The sequence below is a fragment of the Budorcas taxicolor genome, chromosome 2 (assembly GCF_023091745.1).
Source record: "Budorcas taxicolor isolate Tak-1 chromosome 2, Takin1.1, whole genome shotgun sequence".
NCBI classification, from domain to species: Eukaryota; Metazoa; Chordata; class Mammalia; order Artiodactyla; family Bovidae; genus Budorcas; species Budorcas taxicolor.
In genome coordinates, this window is record NC_068911.1 from 63,174,639 (window position 1) to 63,193,839 (window position 19,201).

Below are 19,201 nucleotides of genomic sequence, written 5' to 3' on the forward strand. Positions count from 1 at the left end.
GGCGTGTCCTGCCCTGCCTCGCGCCCACAGTGGTCCACTCATCCGGTACCGGCAGCCGCGGCGGCGGCGGCAGGCGGAGCGAGAGCCGCGGTCGCTCGGGTTTTCAGCGCGAGCCGGAGCCGCGGCAGCAGCGCCGTGGGGGCACCTGTGCGGCGCGCAAGTAGCAGGACCAGGGTGTGGGGATCCTGCCAGCCGCCGTCTGAGTCCGAAGGAAGGGGCGCCTCCCAGCCCCTTGGGATTCCGCTGGTGGCAGAAGCTCGGGGCCGGCATCCTGGTGGGGTAGCCATGGGCAGGACCAGCTAGAGGCCGGAGCAGAGGCTCGTTTGGTCCCAGTGTAGAGAGGCAGAGGGAAAGCTGTCTGGGACCATGACGGCCTCCCGCCTGGACTTTGGGGAGGTGGAAACTTTCCTGGACAGGCACCCAGAGTTGTTGGAAGATTACCTGATGCGGAAGGGGAAGCAGGAGATGGTGGAGAAGTGGATGCAGAGGCACGGGCAGGGTCAGGGGGCGGTGGGCCCGAGGCCCATCCCGGCCGCCAGCACAAGCGGTGGCCCTGGACCCGACGGCCCTGCCAGCAGCCAGCCCACCCCGGGCGGCGGGGAGTGTAGGGGGGGCCCCATGGGTCCCAGCTGGGCCAGTGGCAGCCGGGGCGATGAGAGCCTGCAGCGGAGAGCCTCTCAGAAAGAGCTGAGGAAGAGTTTTGCCCGCTCCAAGGCCATCCATGTGAACAGGACCTACGATGAACAAGTGACCTCCCGGGCCCAGGAGCCCCTGAGCAGTGTGCGGCGGAGGGCGCTCCTCCGGAAGGCCAGCTCCCTGCCCCCCACGACCGCCCACATTCTCAGTGCCCTGCTGGAATCTCGGGTGAATCTGCCTCAGTACCCCCCTACGGCCATGGACTACAAGTGCCACCTCAAAAAGCATAACGAGCGACAGTTCTTCCTGGAACTGGTCAAGGATATCTCCAATGACCTTGATCTTACCAGTCTGAGCTACAAGATCCTCATCTTCGTCTGCCTCATGGTGGACGCAGACCGCTGCTCTCTCTTCCTGGTGGAAGGGGCGGCTGCTGGCAAGAAGAGCCTGGTCTCCAAATTCTTTGACGTGCATGCAGGAACCCCACTGCTGCCCTGCAGCAGCACAGAAAACTCAAACGAGGTGCAGGTCCCCTGGGGCAAAGGTATCATTGGTTATGTCGGGGAGCATGGAGAGACGGTCAACATTCCTGATGCCTACCAGGTAGGACTTTGCATTGTCCCCTTCCAGAGCCCCATTGGTCTGGGAGCCAAGCCTTCTGTTACCCATGGGCATCCACAAACACATTAACTTAGATTCTTTACTGTATGAATTTTGCTATTTAAATTCCTTCTGAGTTTAGATTAGTTTGAATGTTACTATACCTTCTTGGATAGAATGGTCTTTCACTAACACACAGTGGCTTGTGGAAAATTCATATAACACACAAGGATACATTTTTGTATCCAGTAATACCTTGTGTTTCTTTGTCAAGAGACCTTGTCTTTAAGAATATCAGTGTATGGTTTTAGGATGCAATTTTTTTTTTTAGGTGCTGGAAGAAGATGTCTACTCTAGAATTCCAGTGTTAGTCTGAAGAAAATGGGTATATTGGTGTCTCTGATGTCATTTGGGGACCATAATGCATTTCATTCTCATTCCAGATTGGGAGGGGATCAAAGTGCCTAGCTATTTCCTTAGCCCCTTCTCTTACATGAGTTCCAAGGTAAGGAAGATGAAGAAAAGAGGAGGAAAGTCAAGGGAAGAATGGGCCTCGGATCCATTTATGCCTTTTTTTTTTTTTTTTTAGCATCTATTCTAACTGCTTCTGTTGTGGAGTTGAGAGAAGTTGGACAAATTGAAGAGTTATTTAGGTTTGAATCCAGCATTATCTGCAGTGGGCTCTTGACCGAGCAAGTAGGTTTTTAGTTTGTGAAGCAAATGAAAAATGGATAATTGTCTAGCAATTCCGAAGGCAATGAGCACGGTGAATGTGCTGGATTCAGGTAGAGAAGGAAGCCCATCATGTTGTCTGGTGTTTCTAAGCCTTTCATTTTCACAGTGATTTGAACTTGCTATTAGATCATGGTTCTGAAAGTCAGTCCATTCTAATTTCTTCAGTATCACTTCCCTGAACATAATGAACCCGGATGCCACTTTCTAGGAGACTTCTTTGGGGTTCATAATAATGGACAGCTCTATTCCTTGGTCATGAAAGTTTTGTTGTCATTTGATGAGCACTTCTAGTTGTCTAATAAAGCTGCAGGTTTCTCTTGAGTTTGATGCTGTTGCTCAGAATAGCAAAACTGAAAAAAAAAAAAAAGAATAGCAAAAGTGGTGGGAAGGACACTAAAAGTAAATATTTTTCTGTTTCATCTGAAAGTTGGTAATATTACATAGAAAACTGAGGAGCTTGTCTTGAAACCAAGTTTCTTGTTTTTGTGGGATGTCTATCAGTAGAATGTTTTAATGTTAAGGAATGCCTATCACAATACCATTTTTGTTAACTTATTTACTGATTAGATTCATTATTCATTATATCCTTCTTAAAGACTTTGATCAGTTTAGGACAGACAAGCAATGGGTGGTCTTTAATAGGTGTCTATTTCTCTATAACCCTAGAAAACCATGGGAAGAAATAAAAACATTTAATAATTGAAATGTTGAAGATTCTGTAAAAAGTTGAACAATCACAAACTTTTCTTTCTCATTATTTCCACATCCTTATTGTGTGCTTGGGTGAAAAAAAAAATCCCTTCCTGGTAGAATGATGCTTGTTATAGCCTAGAATTGCAGCCTTTTCTCTCTATTGCTTTTACTTTTCTTATTCTTCCCCAATTGATTTTCTCCCATTTCTGTAGCTTTTATTTTTTACTCCCTTCTGCTAGCTCCTAACTTTTATTTAGTACTGTTCATATATACTGTCTTCTCTTCAATAGCATAATTCTCAGCTTCCTCAGCAGTTAACTTGTCTTTCTGCTGCCTAGTATTTTGCTAGAGGTGTTATCACAGGCATAGAAAATCAGGCTTTCAGAAGCTGATGTTTCTTCTGGGCCCTACTCTTGTTCTGAAGACAGAGGGTAAAGCAGAGTTACCTTTTAATATTGGAAACTGACATTGAGAATGAAGAGTTCTTTTTACCTTCCCCAGGTAGTAATGATGGCTGTAAAGACTGGGTTGGTGGGAGAACTGGCCAAAGACAGGAAGGGAAAAAGTTAAAAAATTATAGAGTTTGAGATCTTGATCCACTCCTTGTCTTCATTTTGATCTGCTTAGGAAATTTCTCTTGTCTTTCTCCATTGGTTTCTTTCAAAATATATTTTTTTGTCCTGGTGTGTTTTTCTTCATTTTTATTTCACTACTTTTCTTTGATAAAATTACTTTTTTTTCTTTACTATGGTACACTAGTCACCATTAGTGTGACTCTGGGAGAATTTCTTGATTTCTGAGTCTCAATTTACTCATATGTGAAATGGGAATAATAACACCTCTGTAGTAAAGATCTGGAGATGGCAATGGCACCCCCCTCCAGTAGTCTTGCCTGGAAAATCCCGTGGACGGAGGAGCCTGGTAGGCTGCAGTCCATGGGGTTGCTAAGAGTTGCACACGACTGAACAACTTTACTTTCACTTTTCACTTTCATGCACTGGAGAAGGAAATGGCAACCCACTCCAGTGTTCTTGCCTGGAGAATCCCAGGGACGGGGGAGCCTGGTGGGCTGCCGTCTATGGGGTCGCACAGAGTCGGACACAACTGAAGTGACTTAGCAGTAGCAGCAGTAAAGATAATTGTTTTGAAAATAAAGTGAGATGCTGCATTAAAGCCCCCCCAGCAGTACCTGGCACATTTCACTTATTCAGGAAATGGTAACAGTTTATGATGACAACAATGATGTCTGGTTTACTAGTGTTCTTCTTTTTCCTCTTTCTCTCATTTTAAATTGTTTTTCTTCTTATCTGGGGCTGAGATATGAACTCAGCACATATTGACCAGCCTTATCTTTCCTTAAGTCATATTCCACCCTTAAATTAAATATTTTAGAACTAACTTTTCATTCAAGGAATATGGAAATGTCTAGTCTTTCACCCTCTGCTTAAGATTACTCTAAATGTGATTGAAAATTCTTGACCATATCTTATCCTATCAAAAGTTCTACATTTTGTTCCTTTTAGAGCTCATGCAATTTAAAACTTTTTATAGTGTTGTATTAATATCGCATCCTTCCCATGTTATAGTATTTTCCCTTATCCTTTCCATTTCCTGCTATTATAGATTTCTCTTAATGAAAACTGACAACCTTCCAAATGCATGTTCTCTTATCAAAATATTGTTGTAATTCTGATTATATGTGTAAACATCTTGAAGTTCCTATGTGGAAATATAACCAGCCTCTCTGATTTTTTATTAACTATATTTGTAAGGCATTTCTTGCTTAGGTTCAACACGTGTGCTTTTTTCCTTCAGGAGATGAACTTATCACATGGAATTTGAAAATTTAATTATTTAATAAAAGTGATGATCCCCTTAGAGGTTCAGTATGTGGATGAGAGAAAGGCACTGAAAATGCTTATGACATTATGATAATAAGCACAGCATCCTGAAGTCAAGAGTAGACTAATGAGGTATTAAACTTGAGTAAAAGTTTTGAAAGCAAAAATACTCCTTAGTTTATTTCATTATTTTTCATTACTTTCCTCAATTAGTCCTAATTTCACCTTGAAATTAGGAGACAAAGAATTGCAAATTTAAAAAAAATATTCCTTTTACATATTCAGTGTAGCTCACAGTGACTGCAAGCTACCTTTTCCCCTGTCAGCTATAAGTTATTAAACAACCCACTTTAATATAGTAATGAAAGAATTGCCCTCAAGAGGTTGAAAATAAGAGCACTCAAATAACAGGTGTTCTCTTTGAAGTTATTCTACGCATTCAGAGTATAGCACTTTAAACATTAATAAAAAGTGTGAGATGATATATTAGTTAGTGTTGGTAATGATGCTACAGGTGTTTGATAGGCTTTGGGTTTGAAAAACAGTCAGGATGTTTTGTTAGGTGAGCTGAGAGGAGTAAAGGGGATGACGCAGAAGAGTTACAGGTGTGCCAGGCTTTCAGAAAACCTGATCTGTTTACACAACAGATTCATTTATTCATCAGTTCCAACAAACATGCACTGAGTGCCTATTATACCTAAGCCCCAGCTAGGGGGCCTGTGGGTGCACAGAAGTAAGAGGACTTGCTTCGTGCTTTCCAGGTACTTCCAAGTACAAGGTTGTGAACTATTCATGAACAAGTAATGCCAAGCAGTACTAAATAAATGACACGAACCGAATGGCATTAGTTACAGAGGAAAATGGAGTCACACTGTGACTTGGCTCATTATAGAAGACTTCATGGAGGAGGTGTCATTCAAACTGGGACAAGGGTTAGATTTCACTGTTGGAGATAGTTGTGGAGTAGGGAAAGGCATCCAGGTCTAGCAAAATGACCTCAGCAGAAACACAATAACGGGCAACCCAAAATGTGTATAGAGGAGAGCGTGTGGTTTAATTTGGCCAAAGTATTGCATATGCTACAGGATGAGTATGCAAAAGTAGGGTGACGGCAAAAGAAAGACTCTTGAGCACCTGACTAAAGAATTTGGGCTTCCCTAACAGTAAGCCATGGGGCTTCCCAGATGGCTCAGTGGTAATGAATCCCCCTGTTAAGCAGGAGACATAGGTGTGATCCCTAGAGAAGGAAATGGCAACCCACTCCAGTATTCTTAGAAGACTGGAGAAGGAAAGAACCCCCACACACACACCAACCCCCCAACCGGAGAAGAAAATGGCAACCCACTCCAGCAGTCTTGTCTGGGAAATCCCATGGACAGAGGAGCCTGGTGGGCTATAGTCCATGGGGTCACAAAAGAGTTGGGCATGACTTAGTGACTAAACCAAGACAACAAGAGTAAGCCACAGGAAACATTTGAGAACTTTTTAGCATGGTCAGAATGGTGTTTTGGGTAACCTGGTGGCAGTGGCTGAATGGACTGAACAAGGAGAGGCTCAAAACTGTGAAAATAATTTGGAATCTATTATGACGGCATGATGGAGCCAGATGAACTGCTGCACTAAAGCACGAAGAGTAGGAAAAGACGGCAGAATTATGTGGGGATGTCCTGCAGGTGTGAATTTGGGCAAGGAGAGAGGGAAGTCAGTGATGACTCAGATTCTACACCTGGGAAATACGGAGAAGGGTAATGCTGTCATTAACAATAGAAAGAGAAGCTTGAATGAGTAGAGATTTTAAGTGGAGCCAGCTACATAATTTGTGGAGCTCAGTACAAAATGATTAAGCAGGAGCCTGGCTGGAGGTGGAGAAGGCAATATTGCCTTCCCAAGGGTCTGCTGCCCCAACCCACAGCAGATGTGTGACCCTCAAGTGGTTTCAACTTTCATGCTGAGAAATTCTCAGTACCTTGACTGTGAGCGAGAGGCCCCTGTGAGTTTCCTGCTGAATGTGCCATAGAACTGCCAGCTCTGGGTGGGGATGACCACCGCCTTGTTCCTCTTCATGATGGAGTGGGGCATGCACCTGACCCTTGCCCCATCCCACCCCGACCCCAGCCAGGAGCAGAGGGCAATGGCCAATCAGTTGGGCCTCACCTCCAACTGCTTGGGGCTTCTGGTCTCAGGGCAGGGCTGACAAGGGGTATACTGGGTGGGGCTTGGGGTACCCCCCAAGAATCAGTGAAGAATCAGTGGCCAAGAACCAGTCGTAAGCAGGCAGTGGGATGGGAGACTGACTGTGAGCTCTGGACTCATACACCATTGTCCTATTGGACTTCATTTACAAAGCATGACTTCAAAGATAAAATTATTGAGAATTTCACACAGCCACAGCATTAAACCTCAAGCAGGGAGCCCCCGTGCAATTGCACTGGTTACATGATTACGAGGCCAGCCCTGATTCTGAGTCGCACTGAGTCTTAGGTGGAAGAGTTCAGTTTTATTCCAGTCTAGTGTTTACTGCTTTTGTATGGCCTCAGCTCCATCCTAATTAAATTCTGTGCTGTTTTGAACGCCCGAATAGTGCTTTTCTATTTCTGTGTTTTTCATCCTTTCTGCCAGGATGCCTCTTTCCCTATCTTTGCTCATTCAGGTCTTGCTTTGCCTTCTCATGATATAAGAAAGGAGAGCTGATTGCTTCTCCCTGAAGAGACAAAAAAACAAACAAAAAAATTATGCAGAAAGTTATATTTAAGAATGCATTGTACTATACTGCTATTATTAACATATATAAAATAGTAATAAAGTGATATATAATAACTCCTTTTCACAGAATTTCATTGTTCACTTTATTTTAGAATAATTTTCATTGAAATAATACATTTAAAAGTGTTTGGTTTCAGGAGGGATCAATTTCATGTGTATAGAAAATTCAGTGGTGAATATGCTTCATTTCCTGATAAGCCAGTGCTGACCAACATAGGTCTACAGCCCTGTGATTGAGTTGCTGAGATTTGCTCAAAAGGCAGATGTTCACCTCACCCCACACTAGAATTACAAAGGAGTTTCACGAAATCTTGTTTCAGCTTTCTACATGGTGTTTTAAAAATTCCCTCAAGCCGATAACCATGTTCACTAGCCCAGAACGAGAATTGATTTTGTGTTTGAAGCAGGAAACATTTGCTATTTCAGCTGCTCTTCCTGACAGACACATGATCATGATAAACACAGTGACAAATTGCATTTGCTGCTTTGAACATGAGGAGAGGTCACAGAAAAGTACAGAATCATGGAGAAGTTATTTAAGGCTAACTTAATTTTTTTTTCCCAACCCATAAGCTAAATGTTTACTAATCTGACCAATTTATTTTGGTTCCTAAGGTTGAGGTCACCTGTTTATTTACAAGCTGGCTTAATTTGGAAGTCAGTGTTTCATGATTAATATAGTGTTGAGGAGTCATATGAAGCTTTCCACTGAAAAAAGCTTTGAGTTGTTTCATAGGAAAGTCAACAAGATATTTGAGTCCATTACTTGCTACTTTAGTCACTTATTTTAAGGATGGTTTGCATTTAACCACATTCTTTTGGAAAGAGGAATTTGAATCATAAAAGAAGTAGGTTACTCATAAATAGTGGGTTGGATTTCTAATATTTTGGGAGAAACGTTGGTTTCCAGTCATTCATAGGCATTCAGGCTAAATTTATTTGTTTATTTATTTATTTTTAGGATTAAAATAGTAAAGAGATTTTCCTGGCATAAAAACGGGTTTATTTTCTATAACTCCAAGAGTTTCCTATTAATTGGTTGTTTCAATGACTGAACAGTGTTTCATACATTAATGATAAATTCTGTTTCCTTTCCTAAAATATAGTATTAGGCTGTTGCAAATTTAGTTGAAGAGATCTTTCCCACCGGAGTGAGAAAAAATGAGGAACCTTTTAGATGTCTTTTTAGGGTATCAATTTTTAAAAAACGTAAACATGATAGAAGGGAAACGGCAGTTCTGCTGTTGATTAAGAAGAACTCTATTTATGGAGCACTAACTAAGAGCCTGGCATTAGCTATAGAACAGGCATTGCCTCTTTTAATCCTCTCAACAATCCCCAGAGGTAGCTATTACCACTCCCATTTTATAGAAGAAGAAACTAAAGCTTGGAGAGGTTAAGAAATTTGCTGAAAGTCACTCAGCTGTTAAGAGAGGAAGCTGGGATTCAAGGTGAGGTCTTGGGACTGTAAAACCTTCATGCCAGGCACTCTTAGTGTGGTCTCTACTGACCATTGACTGCTGTGCGTATATTCCGGTCTGTCCCTTTGCCTTTTCTTTTTCTCCACCCATTTAAATTCTCTCATCCTTGAAAGCCCATCTTCATGAAACTCTTTCTGAACCCTGGCAGTTCCACCTTAACTGGGTATAATCTCTTCCTCCTTTGAACTGGCATTACTTTGCCAGCTAAGGTCCATCTAGTCAAGGCTATGGTTTTTCCAGTAGTCATGTATGGGTGTGAGAGTTGGACTGTGAAGAAGGCTGAGCGCCGAAGAATTGATGCTTTTGAACTGTGGTGTTGGAGAAGGTTCTTGAGAGTCCCTTGTACTGCAAGGAGATCCAACCAGTCCGTTCTGAAGGAGATCAACCCTGGGATTTCTTTGGAAGGAATGATGCTAAAGCTGAAATTCCAGTACTTTGGCCACCTCATGCAAAGAGTTGACTCATTGGAAAAGACTCTGATGCTGGGAGGGATTGGGGGCAGGAGAAGAAGGGGACGACCGAGGATGAGATGGCTGGATGGCATCACTGACTCGATGGATGTGAGTCTGAGTGAGCTCTGGGAGTTGGTGATGAATAGGGAGACCTGATGTGCTGCGATTCATGGGGTCGCAAAGAGTCGGACCCGACTGAGCAACTGAACTGAACTGAACTGAATGCTTTAAATCATGCTGGGCTGGAGGAAGCATAAGCTGGAATCAAGATTGCCAGGAGAGACATCAATAACTGCAGATATGCAGATGAAACCACCCTTATGGCAGAAAGTGAAGAAGAACTAAAGAGCCTCTTGATGAAAGTGAAAGATGAGAGTGAGAAAGTTGGCTTAAAGATGAACATTCAGAAAACTAAGGTCATGGCATCCGGTCCCATCAGTTCAGTTCAGTTCAGTCACTCAGTCATGTCTGAATCTTTGCGACCCCATGAACCACAGCACACCAGGCCTCCCTGTCCATCACCAACTCTCAGAGTCCACCCAAACCCATGTCCATTGGTTGGTGATGCCATCCAACCGTCTCATCGTCTGTCCTCCCCTTCTCCTCCTGCCCTCAATCTTTCCCAGCATCAGGGTCTTTTCCAATGAGTCAGCTCTTCGCATCAAGTGGCCAGAGGATTGGAGTTTGGCTTCAACATCAGTCCTTCCAATGAACACCCAGGACTGGCCTCCTTTAGGATGGACTGGTTGGATCTCCTGGCAGTCCTTGCAGGACTCTCAAGAGTCTTCTCCAACACCACACTTCAAAAACATCAATTCTTTGGCGCTCAGCTTTCTTTATAGTCCAACTCTCACATCCATACGTGACCACTGGAAAAACCATAGCCTTGAGTAGACAGACCTTTGTTGGCAAAGTAATGTCTCTGCTTTTTAATATGCTGTCTAGGTTGGTCATTGCTTTCCTTCCAAAAGTAAGTGTCTATTAATTTCATGGCTGCAATCACCATCTGTAGTGATTTTAGAGCCCCCCCCCCCAAAGTCAGCCACTGTTTCCACTGTTTCCCCATCTATTTACCATGAAGTGATGGGACCAGATGCCATGATCTTCGTTTTTTGAATGTTAAGCTTTAAGCCAACTTTTTCACTCTCCTCTTTCACTTTCATCAAGAAGCTCTTTAGTTCTTCTTCACTTTCTGCCATAAGGGTGGTATCATCTGAATATCTGAGGTTATTGATATTTCTCCCGGCAATCTTGATTCCAGCTTGTACTTCATCCAGCCCAGCATTTCCCATGATGTACTCTGCATAGAAGTTAAATAAGCAGGGTGACAATATACAGCCTTGACATACTCCTTTTCTTATTTGGAACCAGTCTGTTGTTCCATGTCCAGTTCTAATTGTTGCTTCCTGACCTGCATACAGGTTTCTCAAGAGGCAGGTCAGAGTCTGGTATTCCCATCTCTTTCAGAATTTTCCACAGTTTATTGTGATCCACACAGTCAAAGGTTATGGCATAGTTAATAAATAGATGTTTTTCTGGAACTCTCATGCTTTTTCGATGATCCAGGGGATGTTGGCAATTTGATCTCTGGTTCCTCTGCCTTTTCTAAATCCAACTTGAATATTTGGAAGTTCATAGTTCACATATTGCTGAAGCCTGGCTTGGAGAATTTTAAGCATCACTTTACTAGCGTGTGAGATGAGTGCAATGTGCGGTAGTTTGAGCATTCTTTGGCATTGCCTTTCTTTGGGATTGGAATGAAAACTGACCTTTTCCTGTCCTGTGGCCACTGCTGAGTTTTCCAAATTTGCTGGCATATTGAATGCAGCACTTTCACTGCATCATCTTTCAGGATTTGAAATAGCTCAACTGGAATTCCATCACTTCCCCTAGCTTTGTTCATAGTGATGCTTACTAAGGCCCACTTGACTTCACATTCCAGAATGTTGGCTCTAGGTGAGTGATCACACCATCGTGATTATCTGGGTCGTGAAGACCTTTTTTGTACAGTTCTTCTGTGTATTCTTGCCACCTCTCTTAATATCTTCTGCTTCTGTTAGGTCCCTACCATCTGTCCTCTATCAAGCCCATCTTTGCATGAAATGTTCCCTTGGTATCTCCAATTTTCTTGAAGAGATCTCTAGTCTTTCCCATTCTGTTCTTTTCCTCTATTTCTTTGCACTGATCACTGAGGAAGGCTTTCTTCTCTCTCCTTGCTATTCTTTGGTCCCATCACTTTGTGGAAAATAGATAGGGAAACAGTGGCTGACTTTTTTGGGGGGGGCTCCAAAATCACTGCAGATGGTGACTGCAGCCATGAAATTAAAAGACGCTTACTCCTTGGAAGGAAAGTTAGGACCAACCTAGACAGCATATTAAAAAGCAGAGACGTTACTTTGCCAGCAAAGGTCCGTCTAGTCAAGGCTATGGTTTTTCCAGTGGTCACGTATGGATGTGAGAGTTGGACTATAAAGAAAGCTGAGCGCCAAAGAATTGATGTTTTTGAAGTGTGGTGTTGGAGAAGACTCTTGAGAGTCCTGCAAGGACTGCCAGGAGATCCAACCAGTCCATCCTAAAGGAGGCCAGTCCTGGGTGTTCATTGGAAGGACTGATGTTGAAGCCAAACTCCAATCCTCTGGCCACTTGATACGAAGAGCTGACTCATTGGAAAAGACCCTGATGCTGGGAAAGATTGAGGGCAGGAGGAGAAGGGGAGGACAGAGGATGAGATGGTTGGATGGCATCACTGACTCAATGGACTTGGGTTTGGGTGGACTCTGGGAGTTAGTGATGGACAGGGAGGCCTGGTGTGCTGTGGTTCATGGGGTCACAAAGAGTCGGACACAACTGAGCGATTGAACTGAACTGAATGCTTTAAATATGCTTCTTTCTGGGTATGTAAATGACTACTTGACTGCGAACTAAATATCATGACTTTTTCAGCAGTGTAGGGCTTAACACAAGGTTTTCTATTCAATTGAATAATTATCTCTGACACCTCTTTATATGGTTGTTCAACCACCTCTAAGCAGAAATTTTAGCCTGTTCAGCCAATATAACTAATATTATTCAGCAAATGTGGACAGTTAAACCAGGAAATTCATTTCTGGGCACATCTTTTAATTATTTGTACCTTATTTTATAGATTAAGAAAGGAGTTTATAAAGCCTAGATAACTGGTGAGTTATCTGAACTGCTTGTCTGCATTAATTGATTTTTACGTTGATTACTGGAACCACCCCCCATCTTTTCATCCCCTCCACTGTTTGTTTGTTTTCCTTTTACTTCATTTCATGTGGAGACCATATTATATAGAAAGTGGACTGCCACTGACCAAATGATAACAACTAGCCTACTGCCAGCTTCTTCAAAGCAAAAACAGGTTGGGGCATGATTGTTTCAGCTAATTGAACTTTCTAGTTTTCTTTGATTTGGAGAAGGCAATGGCACCCCACTCCAGTACTCTTGCCTGGAAAATCCCATGGACGGAGGAGCCTGGTAGGCTGCAGTCCATGGGGTCGCTAAGAGTCGGACACGACTGAGCGACTTCACTTTCACTTTTCACTTTCGTTCATTGGAGAAGGAAATGGCAACCCACTCCAGTGTTCTTGCCTGGAGAATCCCAGGGATGGGGGAGCCTGGTAGGCTGCCGTCTCTGGGGTCGCACAGAGTCGGACACGACTGAAGCAACTTAGCAGCAGCAGCAGTTTTCTATGATTACCTCATTCATAAGAAATGAGGATGACAGAGGATGAGATGGTTGGATGGCATCATTGACTCAATGGACATGAGTTTGAGCAAGCTCTGGGCGATGGTGATGGACAGAGAAGCCTGGTATGCTGCAGTCCATGGGGTTGCAAAGAGTTGGACATGACTGAGTGACTGATCTGAACTGACTGACCTCATTCATACAGTATAACTTATTGAAGATAAAACACCCCTTCCAGGATTAGGTCTTGAAAACATTAGGATTTTTTCTTTGAGAATATCTTCAGATATGGGGGATTATATTGACCAACTTTATATCTACTTATAATGTGCTTATGGAGCTCTTTATTATATTGACCAACCTTTCAGGAACATTGAACTTTCAGGTTTATTGACTGCATATCTTATGTTTCATATACTCAACAGGTCTCATAAAAATTTTAACTTCTGAAATGATTGCATTTTACATCCTACTCTTCCCAAGATGTAGTTGTTAGATGTCCACTGGGCATGTCCAAGTGGAAGCCATCTCTTTCCCTTCTGTTCCTTCCAGTTATCTCACTAGTAAATTTAGCTGTTTGCTACACCTCCTCCTCAGCCCTCCTGGTATTTAAGGGTAAACAGTACAGCTACACTTGCTTTGTAGAAATGAACTGCTACTCCTAGATCTGAAGAGGAGGGTGCAATTCCCAGAGTCCTGCGAGAGTTACAGAGCTCTGTCTGTGCTTTCCTACAGGGCTGGGAGAGGAGCTCAGCCACTGGCGAACCATGACCCGGGCCAGAGGGGCCAGGGGAGGATTACCCTTCTCACACCCTCTGTGGCCTGCCAGTGCCACGCACTGGTTGAGCCCAGGCTTGGTTGAGGCAAAGGGAGCCCCGGTACAGTGGGTCATAGGAGTCAGCCTCCTGGCACAGGACAGGGCAGTGAAAGGTGGCAAGGGCATCTGGAGAACCAAATGGGGACTATCCAGAGTAGGGATATTAGTTTATTCACCAGGGATGTAAATGTGTAGGGAGACCAAGTCCGGTAGGAATAGCCTTCATTGAACACTGAGTTTCATGAGTCTAGAGCACAGAGATTGAAATCTGTTGAAAACAAGTTTGGAAATGCTCTCTTTGGTGCTCTTATTCTCTCCAAGCAGTTCTGGTTACTCCTGATGTCCTATGTCCCAGAAGAAATCCTAGAGGAGGCAGCCTGGGCCAAAGACACTCTCAGGGAAGAGATGACATCGGTCTAGTTTATGGAACCTCTTCCCTGCAATGCCTGATTAATCCCATTTGTTTGAGAATTGAATTCTTAGATCACTAATCGCTTTGTTAAACTGTAAGCCACCTCAGAGTGTAAGAGAACATGTTCTAGACTTGGCGACAGGAATCTTGGATTCTGTTCTCAATTCTGCCTTAGTTTTTTCAGTTATAACATAAGGATAAAATGTTCAGACATGTCTACCCCATATGGTATTTTGTAAGGATATAATTATTTGATTCTAATGAGATAGTAATTGGAAAGCATATTCAAAAGGGTAAAGTAAGAAATGTAAGGCTTTATTAATATTTTTAACTGCAGAGTCTAGCAACATGTATTCACAGGGCCTCACTCTGTAAGGAGCTTGCACATAAGAGAACTTTGACTTAAAACATGGTAGTATCTGTATTTGCTGTATTTTCTTTTCTTTTTTTTTTCATTTCTAATTTGCTCCCATCATCTTATTTTTAATTTAAAAACTTTAAAAATTTATTTTTTAATGGGAGGAAAATTGCTTTACAGTGTTGTTTTGATTTGTGCTGTACAACAATGTAAATCAGCCACAATTACACATATATCACCTCCTTATTGACCGTCCCTCCCTTCCCTCATCCTACCTTTCTGGGTCATCACAGCTACTGGGCTGGGCTCCCTAGGTTATATAGCAGCTTCTCACCAGCTATCTGTTTTACACACAGTAGTATGTATGTCGATGCTACTTTCTCCATTCATCCCACTCTCCTTCCCCAACCGTGTCTGCAAATCCATTCTCTATTTCTGTATCTCCATTCCTTCCCTGCAAATAGATTCATCAATACCACTTTTCTAGATTATATATATACATATGTGTTAAGATACTATCTTTTCTCTTTCTGACTTACTTCAGTCTGTATAACAGGCTCTAGTTTCATCTACCTCATTAGAACTGACCCAAATGCATTCTTTTTTATGGATAAATAATACTCCATTGTATATATGTACCACAACTTTTTTTTTTTAATTTTTATTTTTACTTTATTTTGCTTTACAATACTGCATTGGTTTTGCCATACATTGACATGAATCAGACATGGGTGTACATGAGTTCCCAATCCTGAACCCCACTCCCACCTCCCACCCCATATCATCTTTCTGGATCATCCCCGGTACCACAACTTCTTTATCCATTCATCTGTTGATGAATATTTAGGCTTTTTTTCTTTCTGTATTATTGGTATTCTTGGCATTTGGGACATTAATCCTGGAGAGACTGCCCCTCCGAGGGTTAGCTAATACCTGGTCATAGCAAATGACTTCCCTTTAAGTGCACCTTTTGTATGCAAAGCAACCAATCCAGAGCCCACCTCCTCTCTTTTACAAACTCTCACCAATAATCTATTAAACCAACAATTGCCCACCCTAAGACAGTGCAGGACAGTGTCAGGTCTTAGACAACTGGGAACCACCCTAGGGACCACCCCTATAGTCCAGAGCCTGTTGACTTACTCAAATCGTCCCCTAAACCTGCCTTGCCCACTCCTTCCAGAGAGAACATCAATAAAGATGCTGGACCATGCCCTACCCTCTCCCCTTCTGCTCTGGACTGACTCTGGTCCATCCTCATGGCCCTGCCTGTCTCCTATTTCTAGGGATCTGGGAGTATAACCCTCCTCATTCATGACAGTCATTTCTATAACTGCATGTCTTACCATACCTGATTAAGATGAATCCTGGGCACATTTTAACACACATAGTACATGATGCCTTATATACACGTAATGACTACTTTAAAATATAAAGCAATCAAATGCTTTAAATGAATATTAGACTGTCAGGATTTACTGACCATAGTACATATTCTATATTTAACAACCATAAAAAAGTTGTGTTAATTTTTTTTCCGCAATTGATCAGTATGCTTATTTTTCTACTTTTGCCTATGCCAAAGTTATCCACTGGATTTCTAGGCAATAAATTCTCATGTGAAATCTCCAGATTGATCATTTGTAGCTTTATTCTCAAAATCCTAGGGATTTGACAATATTTGAATCTACTGTACATATGTGCATGCTACTCTGACTCTTTGTGACCCCATGAACTGTAGCCCACCAGGCTCCTCCGTCCATGGGATTCTCCAGGCAAAAATACTGGAGTGGGGTGCCATGCCCTCCTCCAGAGGATCTTCCCAACCCAGGGGTCAAACCCACATCTCTTAGTGCCACCTAGGAAGCTCCTGCTTGTGAACTAAATAAACTCTAGCATCTGACATTAAAGGGTAGATGAACATTAAATCTCAATTCTTGTAATCAAGCTAGGTAGAATCTATGACATAATTTTAAATGTGTTGACTATTCACTAAATAAAAGATAGACTTTATCTTGTGGTTTTTTTGGTTAGGACTTGGTGTTAATTTTAGTGCTATGCATTACCCTTTTATACTTTTGCTGCATGTATTACTTTGTCCCATTATCAGAATGTTTTAACCTTTTTTCAATTTAAAAAAGTTACATAGTACTCATTTTTCATTTAAATGACTACACATAGTTTAATGAGCTAATAGTTTTTATGGGTATTTGGAAACTTAATGTGCATGATTACATATTTAAAGTTTTAATAATGGCTGTGATGGAATTAAGAACTGTAGGTTTGGGACCTTGTGGAAAAGATTATCCCAGGGTTGCTAAGGAAACCAATCTAGATTTCTATTCTTTTCTGCATAGAGTCCTCTTGAAAAGTGAAGCTATAACCCTGTCTCTAATGGCCACCTTTATGGAGTAGCCACTTTCCCCCTTAGCCTCTTCCTCCTTTTGCTTTCAGAGGATCACTCAGTGATGGAGTGTGCCCTCTGTGCCGTGGTCAAGTCTGACTTCTTTTTTCCACCTTCAAGGATGAGTCTGGGGCCAGATTCTTCTCTTATTTCCTATGTTTGGAGCACTGGCTTTGAAAGCCCAGGCCAGCCACAGCCTGGAGACCTTTTATTGTAGCCTGGAGACTCTCATGCAGCAATGCCAGGAGGAGAGGAGCCAGGGGCAAGGAGTGTGCCAGACATTGACCAGGCAGGCAGAGGAGTGCAAAATCTCTGGAGAGGAGGCTGATGGTGCAGCTGGGAGCCCAGGCATCTCTACCTTCTCTCATTTGTCATCCACATCTTAAATGAGCAAATGAGAGGAACAGCTTCTGCTGATTTGGCCCCTCCTTGTTACCGTGCCTGCTGTGAGTCTCATGGAATAGCCAGAAATGAACCGGCACTCAGGGAGTACCTACTAATTTAAAATAGAAAGGGCAGGAAAACATCTTTCCACCTCTGAATTAATCAAAATGAGATCTACTATGTTAAATTAAAGAATGAAAAGATCAATTGAGCAAAGAGGAGCCACTGTCATCATAGGGATGTTTTATACTTAAGATCTTGGGTTTCTGTTAAAGAAACAACCCATTTTATTCTTTAGAGATTGCCCCAAAATAATTAGGATCGAGCATTCATGTATGTAGTAATAGAACAATAGTAATCACTTCTTGTAGCGACCTTGTGTTTGTAATTTAATGCAGGATTATATGGACATAATTTAATGCAAAATGATATGAAAAAATATGAAAGTATAAAATGAAATAGATGTGCTTTCTCTCTAGCAAGTGAAGCCAAAATTGACTTCCAGGCCACTTCTCTCTGCTCCTGGGTGTTGATCTGACCTTCCTCCTCAATGCTACTTGAGCACCTACCACAGCATCTGGCACATAGGGAATATAGTAGGTTCTTTGTAAATCATATTTGAATGAATGGAAGAGACATTAGTACAATCTTTATTTAATCTTAAGGTTGACATGCACTGAGGGGACCACTATGTCAGTTCGGGTGACGCTATTGACATTTTAGACTGGATAATTCTTTGTTAGGGAGAAGAGGGGCTCACCTGTGTATAATAGGATGTTTAACAGTATCCTCTGTTTAACTCTGGCCTCTACCTGCTAGATGCTTGCTTGGGCTTGACAATTAATAATGTCTCTAGATATTGGCAAATGTCCCTCAGGGGCAACTTCTCCCATTTTTAGAAACCACCGATGTAGAATGATTTGGGAGTAATCATGTACTTCCTTAGGAATATTTATAACTTTTGATATAGCAATTCCAGATTGCCCTAAGGAAATTTTTATGGATATGTGCAAACATTTGTTTATATGAACACTCACTGCAGTCTTATTTATAATAGTGTAAAAAGATCAACTCAAACATCCAACTAGAGGGTTGGATAAATAGACTATGGTACATCATATAATGGAATATTTAATCAGAGAAATTACTCACAAACTATTAAGTGAACAGAGCATATTTAGAGAACAGTAGCATCCCACTTATCTTAACAATAACAACCAAAGCCTGAGGAAAGGGGTTGAGTTTGGAATCAGACAGACTGGATTCAATTCTCAGCCCTACCACTAAGAGTTGCATCCTGTTTTACTTCTTTGGTTGTTAGTTTCTGCAGTCCTAATGTGGGAATATTTATTCCTGTCTTAAAAGGTTGTCAGAATTAAATGAAATTATATATAAAGTGCTTAGAATTCTGTTTGTTACCTTTTGAGGACTCAGTGAAAAGAAACTGGAATAGCACCTACAGAAAGGAAGGCGTTATTTGGAAGACAATAAGCCAAAATATGAACAGAGTGATCTCAGGGTGGTGGGCTTATTTTTCTCCTCTCTTTTGTATTTTTTATTTATTTTCCCGAAAGTTTTGCATATGTGTTAATTAATAGCGAAACTGTTACAGCTTTCACAGATACACCTCCGAAGCTCAGGGTCACTGTGGTAACACAACAAAAGCTTATTTCCCACTCTTCCTGTGCTCTCCTCCTTATTGATAGGTGGCTCTCCTCCAAGGATTCCCTCCTTCCTAGGTCTTCACACCTTCGACATGGGACTCCCAAGGTTGGCCTTAGCATCAACACGGCAGATGAGGGGAGAAAGCCCTGGACAAGTGAAGTGGGAGGATGTAGTGGGTCAGGTCTGGAGATGGCCTACATCATTTCCTGCTCCCATTTCACTGATTTTCTAGGCTCTAGCACTCAGGCAGG

At 42.2% G+C, this 19,201-nt stretch overlaps 1 protein-coding gene across 1 annotated transcript in view; it reads left to right on the forward strand.

Annotated features, from left to right (window-relative positions):
• The first annotated feature begins 366 nt into the window (after positions 1-366).
• The window catches only part of PDE11A (phosphodiesterase 11A), a 424,511-nt gene continuing 405,676 nt past the window's right edge, over positions 367-19,201 (forward strand). The window contains exon 1 of the mRNA XM_052662664.1: positions 367-1,239. Within this exon, the coding sequence (XP_052518624.1) occupies positions 367-1,239 (873 nt within the window). The remainder of the gene's footprint in view (positions 1,240-19,201) is intronic.